Source organism: Gossypium hirsutum, chromosome D12 (genome assembly GCF_007990345.1).
Source record: "Gossypium hirsutum isolate 1008001.06 chromosome D12, Gossypium_hirsutum_v2.1, whole genome shotgun sequence".
Lineage (NCBI taxonomy): Eukaryota > Viridiplantae > Streptophyta > Magnoliopsida > Malvales > Malvaceae > Gossypium > Gossypium hirsutum.
Genome location: NC_053448.1, coordinates 37,777,092 through 37,792,146, shown reverse-complemented (window position 1 = coordinate 37,792,146; position 15,055 = coordinate 37,777,092). Strand labels below are relative to the sequence as shown.

The following is a 15,055-nucleotide window of genomic DNA, read 5'->3' as shown; positions in this document are numbered from 1 at the left end:
GTCGAATAGTACACATGAAGTGTACAAATCTATAATCCGTCAATTCATATCTAGGAGTGTTCATGAGAACACTTAAATAAGAAGCACTCTCTCGAGCCATATAACGAGAAGCTCATGTAAGCCATATATCGGGAAGCTTATCTCGGCTATAACAGGAAGCTCATAAGAGCCGTGCTCAGGAAGTTCACAAAGAAATTTTAATCGGAAAGCTCACAAAGAGCCATGTAACGAAAGGCTCTGGATAGTCATATATTGAAAAGTTTAAGTGAGCACTATCAGGAAGCTCACAAAGAGCTAATTTAATAGGAAGCTCATAAAAAGCCTATATCAAGAAGCTCATAAGAGCTGTGGTGTGTCCACAACACATGTAGAATCACATCCAATCGGGATGCTCCGAAGAGCTATTAACAGGAAGCTCGAAAGAACCATATAACGAAAAGCTCGAGAGGGCTAATAACGAGACGCTCTTTCGAGCTGTGTTGTGTCTGCAACATATGCATGACTACAACCAATACGGGAAACTTGTATCCATCGATTTTCATTTGTTCAAACGGGACTTAACATTTATCGGGCATTTTCGGATATTTAATCAATTTCACAAGTAACGTTTAATTCAAACATATAAATGTACACAATTTAGTTACACGAACTTACCTTGATACTTGTTCGTAGACAAGAATCTACTAATCCGATACTTTTTGTTTTCATCGATCTAATTCTGTATTTGGTCTTTTCGGATCTATATAAATGAATTTAATCATCAATTTATTACATTTCATATTCAAATAAACCCAATTCACTTTTTAGGCAAAAGTATCATTTTGCCCCTATACTTTTGATTAATTCCAATTTCGTCCCTAGGCTCGGAAAATAAAATTCATGCAATTCAATCCTTAATCCAATCCTATCTGAATTTTTCATATAACATTTATAGCTCATATATGTAACACTCTTAACCCGTATACGTCGATAAATTAGAGTTACGAAGCGTTACCAGATAAAACGCAACTTAACACAGACATTCAGTAGAATTCAAGAATTTTACATTTATATTAAATTAGTCAAATATGAAGTAAGTATAATTATAAATTTTACTTTAACCTTTTATAACAAAACATAACATTTTAGTTCAGTTAAACCGTAAGAAAAATAAGCTAGTTTCATATGGCTATTAATTATATATATACAGTACATTAATGTACGACTCCCAAAATTTTATTTAGCCTATACATGCCATAAGTTAAAATTTAAACGTTTTAATACCGAGATAGTAGATAGAGTGATGATCTTCGCTAACGATCCCCGAGTCTGCAGCTTGGTTTTTAACTATAAAACAAATGGACAAAAACAATCAAAGTAAGCTTTTATAGCTTAGTAAGTTTATAGCATATCTAAAATACATATAAACGAACATATGTATAAACATTATATGTTTATAATCAAGTTACATACATAATCATTAATTGCATATACTAATTTCTAATATACTTATCATTTGCATTTCATCGAATGCATATCTATGATTTTTCAAATACATAAGTAAAAAGCTTATATTTTTACTTATCAACTACATGAACCAAATGCACATTTATACTTCTAATCCACATGTGTCGAATGCATACATGTATATTCAACAATTTTCATAACAACCAATATATGTGCCTATTCACTAAACACATAGATCCAAACATTTATATGCTCATCAAATACATATAAATAAATGTTCATAAACTTATCCATTACATATAACCAAAATCATATATATATATCAAATGCATATAATCACTTAATTTAACAGATTCACCGGCACTTAGCCTGCTAGGCTTATAGCCTAATTCAGATCACTGGCACTTAGCCTGCTAGGTTTATAACCTGATTCAGATCACCGACACTTAGCCTGCTAGGTTTATAACCTGATTCAGATCACAGGTACTTAGCCTGCTAGGTTTATAACCTGATTCAGATCACCGGCACTTAGCCTGCTAGACGTATAATCTGAATAATTTCACTGGCAATAAATCCGATTGGTACTGAGCTTTAACAAAAGAATCTCAATTCACAGAAGTTGTATCTCATATTTGTATATAAAATCCACATAAAATTCAGCTCAATATTCATAACTTATATCTTTAAAACACATGGATATATATAAATCTCAATCATCAAAACTAACTTAAATAATTCAATAATTCCACCGAAACACATTTATATATATAACATCATACTTTAGATTCCACTACTAATATCATAAGATTTAACTTATAATATACTATGTACTTTTAACATTTGAATTCCATATATACCTATATAATTTCATATACCTTTTCAATACAAGATCTTATACATGTACATATATACATATTCGAATCTAACAAATATATATTACTCTATGCTTATATTCGAAACAAGAACTTGTACTTTTATACATTATACACATACATATTCGAAATTAACACACATATATATAAATATAATTTCATACCTATACTCAATATAATTATTTATTCATATATATATATATGCTTATTCAATCCAACTTATACAAATATTTGATACATAAATATATATATATCTTTATATATATATCTATTCGAACATCATGTAAACATATAAAACAATTAACATTAACTAAATTAAAACTTTATCGACATATATACATACCTATGTTCGAATACATCACATGCCTATAGTTCCATACCCAAATTATTTACAAAGACATTGATGTATATATATTTGTATATTCATACTCATTCGAATCTAACACATATATATACATAATTTTCATACTTCTCATTCGATTTATATACTTTTAATTTTAACTCAACATAAATGCATTTGATATTCATGCATGTAATATAAACTGATTTAATAAAATTAAATAGCTAATAAACTTACCTCGGATATCAGCGGACACGATCGACTATTCAACTACTTTCGTTTTTCCCCGATCCAAATCCGTTTTCTTCGTTTCTCGATCTAAACATATTAAAATTTAACCTTTTTATTCATCAAAACATTCAATTAAATCCAAAATTACATAATTGGGAAAATTACCATTTTGCCCCTAACATTTTACACTTTTTGCAATTTAGTCCTTTTTGCACAAAACACAAAATACACAAAATTTGCCCACACCAAGCTAGGGCCGAATGTTCCTTATCTTCATACAAGTCCACACATTTCATTTATTTCACATTTTAATCCCTCAAAAAATTCATTTTCACAATTTAGCTCTAATTTCTCAAATTCACTAAAAATTCAAAACAAAACATGTTAATCTATCACATTTCTTTCATTTTTCATCATCAACTATCACAATGTTCAAGCATTCATCAATGGCATATTTCAAAATCATCAACAATTCAAAAAATTAAGACATGGGTTTTGAAGTATTCAAAGCAACGATCTCAAAAACGTAAAAATTATCAAAAACCGAACAAAATTCATACCTTAATCAAGCTTTGTAAGTGCCAAATATTCCAAAGCTTTAAACCCTTATTTTTCTCTCTTAGTTTCGGTAAAAAAAAAGAGATGAAGAACATGGTTTTAAATTTGTTATATTTAACATATATTAACCATAATATTTAATTTACTTAATTAACCTTTGTTAAAATATAATATATAACACATATTATAAGGTCATTCTTGACCATTGCCATCCACTCACCTAATGGTGGACTAATTGCTTCTTAAATCCTCCAAATTATAAAGACAACAACAAATAGATACTTTCATATTTAACCATTAAATTTTTATTTTACGCGATTTAATCCTTTTATTTAATCGGACACTCAAACGACGAAATTAAAACACGAAAATTTCATACAATTAAATTCACACATAATAAACACACAAAATAATATTAAAATATTTTTTTGACTGGGACTTGTGGTCCAGAAACCACTATGTCCGATTAGAGTCGAAATCGGGCTGTTACAATATATTTCAAAAAAATAAGAAATTTTCCATGAATTTTACATCTTTATAATTTAGTCCCTAAATCACAATTTCATCAAAATTTACTTTACAAAAGTTGTTTATCTATCAACAACCTTTCATTTTCTACCATAAATTTCAAAATTTCTGCATATTCATCCATGGAAAAACTTTAATACTTTAATAAATTTGCAAATTAATCCCCAAAATAGATAGATTAGGTTATTACGATCTCAAAAATATAAAAATTACTAAAAACGGGACATGATTACTTACCCAATTAAGCTTGCTTAAATTTCTCTCTCTTAGCTAGGGTTTCCATAGAAAAATTTGGGGAAGATGATATAAAATAATGATATTTTCTATTTAGTTAAAATATCATCTTTTATCATTTCCGTTTTCCAATTTAGTCCTTTTTTTTCTTAAATTTTTATGGATGAATCATCATAAATATCTACTAACTACATTTAATGGTCTAATTGTCATATAAGGACCTCAAATTTTGAATTCTATAGCTATTTAGTACCTATAGCCACTAGAATTCAACTTTTGCATTTTATGCAATTTGGTCATTTCCTCCTAATTAAATATAAAATCGGTAAAATTCTCTTATCAAAATTTTCATACGTCTTTCCTATCATAATGCATACCATGCAATATTATTAAAATAAATTTTCTTTTTAACTCGGATTTGTGGTCCCGAAACTACTATTCTGATTTTACTTAAAACAGGCTGTTACATTTCTGCTCTGTCCTATCCTGGTGGGTTTGTGTTGTTTTATTATATTAGCATGATAGCAACCTCCATGACACTCTAGTATGTTTCGTTCTGGTGTTATACTCGCTATTAAGTTCTCCGTGTTACTCTGATTTATATTACTATGTTTTGTTAATTGTAATTGATGATTGGTTATACATTGGGCTTTATAGCTCACCTTTTGATTTTATATTTGTGTGTTCAGGTAAGTCTTTGACTTAGGACCGGACAACGTGTGGGAGCTCAGATTGTTTTGCAATAATTTAAAAATGCTTTTGATCTTTAAGGTTTGTAGTGTGTTTTTTAGCTCGTCTTGGTTTTTGCTAAATTCGTCAGTAGCTGATAATTTTTAATGCGAAACTACAAAACCATTCAAGTCGACAAAACGAATTTCGATTTTCAACGTTAAACACCGAAAATATTTTCCACCACGAATCAAGTAAAGTTTTGAATGTTTTCTGGATAATTACTGAAATCATTTTTCAACACGCTGGTGTAACTCGTCCAAATTCGACTTAAACTTCTAGGCCAGGTTTGGGGTGTTACAAAAATGCAAAACTATTATGAAATTTTGGTAGGGATAGAAAGTAGAGGGTCCTTAATGAATATATGTGAAATCATATTTTAATCTGAGATTCAAAATTAGAAGTTGTGACTATTTCAAATTCAGGGACTGAATTGAATAAAATATAATATTTTAGGGGATTGAAGAAATAAATTCATACAAGTTTATTCATATCATGACATAATATGAAAATGTTTAGTATTGATTGATTGTATAAAATAATTGTATAGATCAAGAATTGATCAAAGAGGAGTTAATAGGGGAAAAACAAAAAAAAATGTTGATTAGACCCTGAAGAATCAACTTGTTTGGTGTTTTGAACAAGTAAGTTCATAGGGAATCTATTATTTTAGATTTTTATGTGTTTGATTTTTTGCATCTATGTTTGATTATGGATTGATTAGTTATGAATTAGTATAAAAGGCTAGAATTGGACTGAATTGAAATGTGACGTTTATATGTGTGAACTTAGTAAAGGGTTAGGATATGATTGGCATGCGAATAAAATTTTTTGTGCGCTTGTATGAGATTTGTTGTAGGTGTTAACCAGATCCAACATTCGTTGCGGATTCTCGGGTATCATGTGATACAAGTTTACGTCGGACGAGTAACCTAATGTGTTTTGATATTGGTTTAGCCCAAACGGGTAACCATATATATATAAATATACTTAGCTTAGATGAGAAACTAGTGTAGTGTAGTTACCTGTGAATCCAAGTTCGTATATGAGGGTTCATTGAGTGAAATGGTTTAAATGAAATTGAAATTTTGAATTGTGATGAAATGATCGTGATATCCATATTGAAAAGTCATTGAATGGATTGAATTGAAAATTATACATTTTTATGATTGATAATATCACCGATGATTGATTTGAATTATGTATACTTGTTAGTATCTTATTATGGTTAATTGAATGTATCATTGAGATAAGTTATATGAAAGTAACATGAATTGGTATGTTAATATTAAATTATCTTGATTATAAATCAATGCTCACCTTGTTGGTGTTTTGAGTGTATGTTTAGCCAAAGTTATGCCAAGTAAGATAACTTAAAATGTTTAGGTAAAAATAAGGTAAGCCTTGTATTTTACATATGAACTTACTAAGCATTTTATATGCTTACCTTTATTGTTTTCTTTCTCTTGTAGATTGTTACCTTGAGGAAATCGTCAAGCCGGATCGTCTAGAAGCTCATACTATCACTGATTTGGTAGTTATGCGATCATTTTGAATCTAGTGTTGTGGCATGTATATAAGGGTTTTAGTGTGTATCTTATTACATGAAAATGTTTACTACTTGGCAAGTGTGAAATAGTCTATTTTGTATAATGTGTTGCCTTTATGACTTGGTAAATGTATAGTATTAGTTATGTTTCATGTTAGAATAAGTGATGATATATGCTTATATGTTTTGGTATGTGGAATGTTGTAAAAATGAGGTAAAAGAGGTAACTAAGCTAATGAATGGTTAGAATTTACCTAGTTGAAAATTGATGCTCGGAAGTATGTTTGTTTTAGTTCAAGATAAGGTCATATAGGCTTATGATGTACATTACGAAATGGATAGGTTAGTTGTGGAAGTTGAATGGCATGTTCTAACATGTTTTAGCTTAGATAAATTTGGTATTTGAATCAATGCATTGGAATGAATTAATATTGGTTAGGTTGAGCTCATGTTTGAGATGGTTTTGTTTTGGAATTGGTTAGGTGATTTATTTGGCATGAAATGGTATGAATTTGAATTGGTCTTGATGGTATTAAGTGGTATAAGTCTATTAGGTAGTATTGCACATGTTGAAATGTAACCTTTTTTCCAAAAACAGGGACCTCGTCACGACTACAAATATCCAACGTTGTAACGTGGTGCCAACAGTGAGTGATGTTGCGACGTCAATATGTTCGAAGTCGCGATGTAACTTACTGAGTTGGCAACATCATGACGTAGAGATTGTGAGGTCGCGACGCCGGCCCTAAATTTCCAAAATTTTACAATTTAATCCTAATTTGAGCTTGGTTAACAAAAGAGCTTTCGTAAGCTCATGTAAGATCCCAAAATGATTGTGTAATACTCTATGTACATGATTGCTATTTAATTATGTATTTAAATGATTAAATGTTGCAAAATGTTTTGAATTTACAAAATTGATAGTTTTAGCATCTCGTAGCTTAAACCTGGCGACCAGGTCGGGTATGGGGTGTTACAGGTTGAAAAGCACATTTCAACCAAACCTTGATTTCAAACCAAATTTTTTTGTAAAATATAAATTTTCAAACCAAACCTTGATTTTAAACTAGGATTTTAACCAAGCCAAAAAGCTAAAAATTTTGGCTTTTTGCTTTTGGAAAGTGTTTTTCGATGAAGTTGCATTTTTATACACTTATTAAATCTTTTATTTTACAACATCATGTCTACAATTAACATTTGACTTTGTCAAAAGTTTCTCAAAAACACTTTTTGACAACAATGATCAACACTATCAAACTTTCTAAAAATACTTTTTAAAAGTTTTTTTAATAGCATTTTTCCACCTCAATGGATTTAAAAAGTTAATAATTTAAATCCATTGTATTTAAACTTGATTTGATGTGAACTCAAATTGGCTCAACTTAAAACTAACACAAATCCGAAATAATTCAAACAAAAAAAATAATTTGTTCGAAAAAAACCCAACTCTTAACCTCAAATGACTCAAACTCAAAATAACTAGAAATCAAAATTATCAAAATATAAAATTAACCGAAACCTAAAGTCAACAAAATTTTAAAATTCACTCGAATTAAAAAGAAATGAAAATTTTACAAACTTGAAATGATCCAATCCATATTTTCAAAACTACTCCCACCCATCCAACTGATAAATCTAGTTGAAATTGCAAGCCCTATCCTTATTGGGCCCTGGAGAACCTTCACCATCTCAACCAAATAGGTCAATGTGGCCCAAACTGTCTATCATATTAGAAAATAATCATATAACATTTTTCTTTAATTAATTCAAAATGTTGGCAATTTTGCCATGTTGCTCCATTTGAATGATTCAACAATCAGAAATCGTATTATTACCGAGTAATGTTAAAAGTATTTTTTATACCTGTTTTATGGTTTATAAATATTACATTTTTTAAGATTTATGACCGTTCATTCTAATAATATTATTTTCAAATTTTGAATTTGATTCTTTCTTGTGTTAATGTAATATGTCTTATCATTATATTTTTTTGTCTCATTAAACAGTGACCAAAAAAAAAAAGAGTAAACTACACGTAGTCACTTAACGATTGGTAAGTTTCCTTTTAGGTCATTCAATTATGAAAAGTTATAAAATGATCACTCAATTATTCGATTTTTTCTTTTTTGGTCATCAGCCATTTAACTTTTAAAATTAACATAATAGCAACTTTAACCCTTAACATTTATACATTGTTTCAATTTAGTCTTAATTCTAAAAAAATTAACCCTCAACATTTACACATGCTGTATTTTTTTTCAATTTTGAAGGTTTATATTTTTTGGAGTCAAGACTAAATTAACACAATGTATAAATATTGAATGTTAAAATTGTTATTATATTAATTTTAAAAGCTGCAAAGTTATCTTTTTGTCAATAATTTAATAGTTGGTGACCAAAAAAGAAAAAATCGTATAATTAGGTGACTCAAAAAAGAAAAACTAAAATAATTGGGTGACCATTTTGTAACTTTTCATAATTGGATAACTACCAATATAATTTACCAGAAAACCAATGCCTAGTTGACACCTATCATATGAAATGGAAAGTTGCTTTCATCAACCTAATGTATCATCAAATTTAATCATATATACATTTCCAATAAATTATAGGGTCCCAATCATGGAGGTGAAGAATAATTCCTAGCTGATCAAAATGCAGTTGATATGAGTAGACTGCTTACTTAAAACATGGGGTGGAGTGTACTAAATTAACCAAGACTCCTCTTTGTTTAATCACTATCACTACTTAATTGACTAGCTAAGCTAGTTGTCTTTAAGGGAATGCTTTGAATCAAAGCAAAGAGAAAGATATAATGATCATTTGATTGATTAAAAGAAGCTACATATACCACATTGTCCCTATTCATTGAAGCTAACTCATTGCTTACGTATCCTATACCACACTTCACTCACTAGCTATGTATATACACATATGATGTTTATTAACATTTACTTAATATTATATATAAAAAAGAGTATTTTCTTTTTTGTTATTCTCAATTTCGATATCGAGTAAATTGATTTTTCAAAAAAGTAGTTATAATTTAAGTTCTGGTAATTTCGAAAGTGAGCAACTAGGGACAATTATCACAAACATTAATATTGTCTATCAATTGTACATAATTTTGATTAGTATAATAACAAATTTAACCCTTAATATTTACATATGTTGTCAATTTGGTCATGATTCTTGTTGAGGGGAGGTCGGACTCATTAATGCCATACAAGGGCATGAGTTCGAACCTCACTAAGGCCAAATGCTCACATTTCCTTGATGGGTGAGGCACTCCCACTCAGTGAACCCATCGAGGGCTCTCTACCAAGTTGGGAGACAAAACCCAAGGATAAAATTGAGCCCGGACGCTCTGGGCATAATACCTCCATCATTGAGGGATTCATTAAACCTCAGTGGACGACACTTTGAAGGTTTCTCTCAGAGTGAGTTTGACCTCCTTTAACAATTCTAAAAAAAATTTAACAAATTTAAACTCAACATCTACACAAATGTTACAGGCCAAATTTATTAAATTAGGACCAAATAGACAAAATATATAACTTTTAAAAACTAAACTGATTATTATATTAATCAAAATTAAGTATAATTAGCGTAAAGATATTATGATTTACACTGAGAAAGTTTTTTTTTACATAAAGCAAGGATAGAAGAGGTCAAATCCATGTTTAAAACAACCTTGTTTAACTATCTTCTTTTTCTCCACAAAAAAACAAAAAAAAGGGGGATAATAATAGGCAAATGTAATAATAATAAAGAGTGAAGAGAGAGAGAGATGTAAGAAAAATCTATGGAAAAGCCGATTAAACCAACCGACAGTGAAGGAGAAAGCAATGCATGTAGCTTCAAATTTAAGGGCCATAACACGCACACACATACACATATACATATACATATACATATACATATACATACACATATATATAGGTATATGGAAGTTAGAGCCAGTCTCTCTTTCACTCATCTTTCTTACACAACCCCCTCAAAAGACAAAACTCACTGTTTGAACGGAACTCCGTAGGTTTTGACCGGCGGCGCCACCACATAGCCGTAGAAAAAGTCTCTCCCTTTCTCCTTCTCCTACCACTTGTCACCTCACTCCTCATTCCTCAACTGCACCATTGCTCTCGTCTTTCAATAATTTTTTTCATATTTTTTTATTTATTTTTTTCATCCACAAAAAAACAAGCCATTACTCTTACTAAAAACAAGGACTTTACAACATCCTTTCATTATACAATAATCCCATTCATCAAAAAAATCCCAGATTTTTTTTTGGTTAGTGTATACGCATGGCTTTTATTGTAGATCAACAATCGAATTTTAAGCATTTTTGTAAGATTTGTAAGAAAGGGTTTGGGTGTGGTAGAGCACTCGGTGGTCACATGAGGGCTCACGGAATAGGAGACGAGAACAGTCATATCGACGACGATGATCCCGCGAGTGATTGGGAAGATAAATTAGGAGGCAATGTACCACCTACCAACAAGCGTATGTATGCATTAAGGACTAACCCTAATAGGTTAAAGAGTTGTAGGGTTTGTGAGAATTGCGGGAAGGAGTTTTTGTCGTGGAAATCATTTCTCGAACACAGTAAATGTAGCTCTGAGGATTGCGCCGAGTCACTCGTGTCGTCACCGGGGTCAGACGACGACGATGAAGGTGTTGCGGCGAGGAGAGGGTGTGGTTGGTCTAAACGAAAACGATCGTTACGAAGTAACATAGGGAATAATTTTAATTCCATTTGTCCGTCGAGCGAAGAAGAAGATCTTGCTAATTGTCTTATGATGTTATCGAACGCGACGGTCGATCCGTTCGTGACTGAACTGGAAGAGTCGTGTGCTTCGGCGAGTAAAGACGAACAGAGGCGAAATACCTTGAATTTTATTGCTCCTATTGCATGTAAGATACCTATGGATAATAAGGCCAAAGGGGTTGCTAAAGGGTTATTTGAATGTAAAGCATGTAAGAAAGTATTCAATTCACATCAAGCATTGGGTGGACATAGAGCTAGTCATAAAAAAGTTAAAGGATGTTTCGCACGGCTCGATCATATCGATGATAGTCAAGTCGATGAAGACCTAGATGTTATCACACACGAAGAGTTCTTCCCGACGAAATCGAGATCAACAACGCTACAATTCGATCCAGGAACTAGTACTAATCTGTTGGCATCCACATCGAAAAGGAAATCAAAAGTTCACGAATGTTCAATCTGTCACCGTGTTTTCTCATCGGGACAAGCATTAGGTGGTCATAAAAGATGTCATTGGATCACTTCCAACTCACCCGATATTTCCTCGTTGGTTAAGTTCCATCAAGTCGAAGATCACATCGAACAAATTCAACAACAAAGACCTAAGTTCGTCGACAAACCCGAACCACTTGATCTTAATCTTGATCTCAATCTTCCCGCTCCAACCGATGATAACGTACGACGGAACCGTGAAATTTATTTGCAAGTTGACAACGAAAACAACGACACCAACAACAATAATAATTACAATGATTCACTGCAAAATGCCGATGACGAAGCAGATAGTAAGGAAAAATTAGCGAAGCTAAGTGAATTAAAGGACATTAATACGACCGGAGCTTCATCTCCATGGCTGCAAGTTGGGATCGGTTCAACTGCTAATGTTGGTTCTGATCCATAGAATTTGTGATAAAAATATTAAATATTATGAGAACATTTCTCAGTATATTTTTACTTTTAATTGATTTATTTTGTAGACATTTTGTATTTATATGTTAAAAAAAAACTGTAATTACAAATTTTAATCAGAACATGTTTATTAATGTTGGCATGTTTTAGTATTAGGTAAAAAAAATGAAATGCTCAGAAATAGCTTTTTGGTGCCACTGGTTACTTGCTTCGGTTCTGTTCTGGAAATCAATAAGATAGAAGCCCATAGGCCTTGAGCCCAATGGTTACTCACCCGTTCACCATTTTTTTGATTAGTGTAAATTACACCTAAGGTTATTAAACTATTAGTAAGTTTACGTCTTGGTCACTTAACTTCAGAAGGTTATAAAATGATCATTGTACTATTTGAAAGTTTTTATTTAAGTCACTGGGTTGTTAAATTTTTTTAAAATTTTGGCTAACGAGCTCCTAAAGACGATTCGACAATCAGTATGTTTGTTCAGTACCCATCTTAGATCTAAGTCGATCTAACGGTCAGTGTCAGAGATTGGAGAAGAAAGTTGTTTAGATTTTGACTCGTGGATGGATTCGTAACGTTCAAAGTTGTAATTTCAAGAAAAAAATGAACTGTAGAAAAGAAGGGGAATGAGAGCTTTCGGTTGGTGCAAGTGGTGCGAATAGAGAAGGCCATATAGTAACGACTTTAACAACCTAATAACTTAAATGAAAATTTTTGAATAATTCAGTGACCATTTTATAACCTTTTGAAGTTGAGTGACCAAAACGTAAACTTACTAATAATTTAGTGACATTGGATAGAGTTTAACTTAAAAGCTTATGTGAGTAAAAGAAATAAAAATTATTTAAAAACAATAATAATTATTGATAAGGTAATAGACAACATGAAAATAGTTTTGATAAAAAGAAAACTACATGAGTAAAAGTGGGTGATTTTTGTTCTATTTAAAAATATTAAATTGCTTATTTAATCTTATTAATGTATTAGTCCTCTTTTGTAATAATTAATTGAAATCCCAGACTCACCTCATTGGAATGTTATCCAAAGAGTTTGAGGTAGAGGTAATTGGCCATCCAAAGGTGCCTAATTATACCTCTCATTGGTTGCTTAATGAATGGGATGTCCCATACTATAACAAAGACCTTTTAAGTATAGTTGCTGAGAAATGAGAAGGTTGGATTTTAGGTTTATATGTATATATGTTTGTTTATTGAATTATTATGGTAGAAAGGGTTAATATAACGACTGGTGTCTATATTTGTTTTAATGTTCAATTTGGTACTTGAGTTTGCCTTCAATGTTCAATTTGGTGTCTAAACTAAACAACATCATGTAGCCCAATAAATATTTGATATGTATGCTCTAGTCTTAATTGGGACAAAAGAAAAAATTAGGTACCAAATTGAATATTGATGTCAAACTTAGATACTTGTATGGGATAAAGAAAAACTCAGATATCAAATTGAACATTGAAATCAAATATATGTACCAAATAATATATTAACTCGAATTAATAAGTAACAGCTCGCGACACTTGTTTGAAATAGCAGTTAAAGTTTTCATCAAACATCTAAGTGATACGAATTTAAACCTTGTCGTTCTCATCCCGGTCCCAATGTTGTATCGGTAAAACAACTTGCAAAGTACATGAGAATCTCCTTAAACTGGGCATCAAAATTGGGGAATTCATAGTATATCAATTCTATATATCCAACTTTTCAAAGGCTACATAATTAAACCCTAAATCATGAGGGAGGGGAAAGAGTAGTCAATGATTCTTATTTGGTTACCTTTCCATCTTTGGGGACAAATGCAAAGGGAGAAAGGGTTTCTTAGCCCTCCTTTTATCTTCAACTGGAATCTTCCTACAAAAAGTGCCTTCCATTACCTATTTTGACTTTGGAAGTTGCCCACTTCATCAACTAGCAAGTAAATGCAAATTAAATTAAAAATTATTTAATTTTTGTGTGCTTTGTTGCCAAATTTGTTAGTCTTTGTTTACTTTTATATATGACTAGAAACCCATTAAACTATTCTAATAACTATGATTGGGAATGCTAAATTTTTAATTTCATCTTCGGGTTAATTGCATTAGATACTTTAAACTATTGTTCAAAATTTAAATTAGTCATCAATAATTTTAAAACTTTTTAATTGATTACTCAAAGTTTTAGTATCTTATCAATTAGGATATTCTGCCAACTTACTAATACTAGATGGGTTTTGATGTTGAGTATATTCAAAACATGTGACTCAAAATTTAAATACTTGTTATAATTAAAGTTAGTAATGACGGTAGAATGATTGCAAAGCAATAAGAAAAGAAAAATAAGAACACACAGATTTTACGTGGAAACCTTTTTGGGAAAAAATCACGGGTAGAGGAGAAGAAATTCACTAATGTTGAAAAATGAATGATACATGAGAAGTTTCGACTACATCTATTTAAGAGTTGAAAAACCCTGTTCTAATCAAAGTCAAATAGTAAGAGTTGCCTACAGATCCCTTTATTTTCCCACTGTATTTATTTCTTCAACAAGTGACGAGATTCGGGTCACACAATCTCTATAATCAATATTAAGAAACTTATATCCATTTTGTTAGACTATATATATTTATATGTTCCCACCAACAGCTAAAACATATATATATAACTCATGAATAACAACAACAAAAAATCATAATTTTGATAATCAATATTAAGAAATTTTTAATTATTCATGTGATGATAGAAAGCACCTTTTACTTTCTTATAATCAAAAGGGATTATTTCAGTACTGCTCCAACTCATAATTTCACGTGACTAAGTCTAAAACAGGAAACAGAAGAAGAAGCTTAAAACAAAGGCTAGTATGAAGTTCCCTGCAAAACGTTCTGATCAATTTAA

General features: G+C 30.8%; 1 protein-coding gene across 1 annotated transcript; it reads left to right on the top strand.

Moving 5' to 3' along the window:
- Positions 1-10,346: 10,346 nt before the first annotated feature.
- LOC107947480 (zinc finger protein ZAT9) lies at positions 10,347-12,477 on the top strand. The gene has a single exon (XM_016882121.2). It carries the CDS (start codon positions 10,795-10,797, stop codon positions 12,157-12,159), a length of 1,365 nt encoding a protein of 454 aa, XP_016737610.2. The 5' UTR covers positions 10,347-10,794; the 3' UTR covers positions 12,160-12,477.
- Positions 12,478-15,055: the final 2,578 nt, after the last annotated feature.

Coding starts and splice junctions, on each gene's coding strand:
- LOC107947480 (XM_016882121.2), top strand. CDS start 10,795: ATGGCTTTTATTGTAGATCAACAATCGAATTTTAAGCATTTTTGTAAG.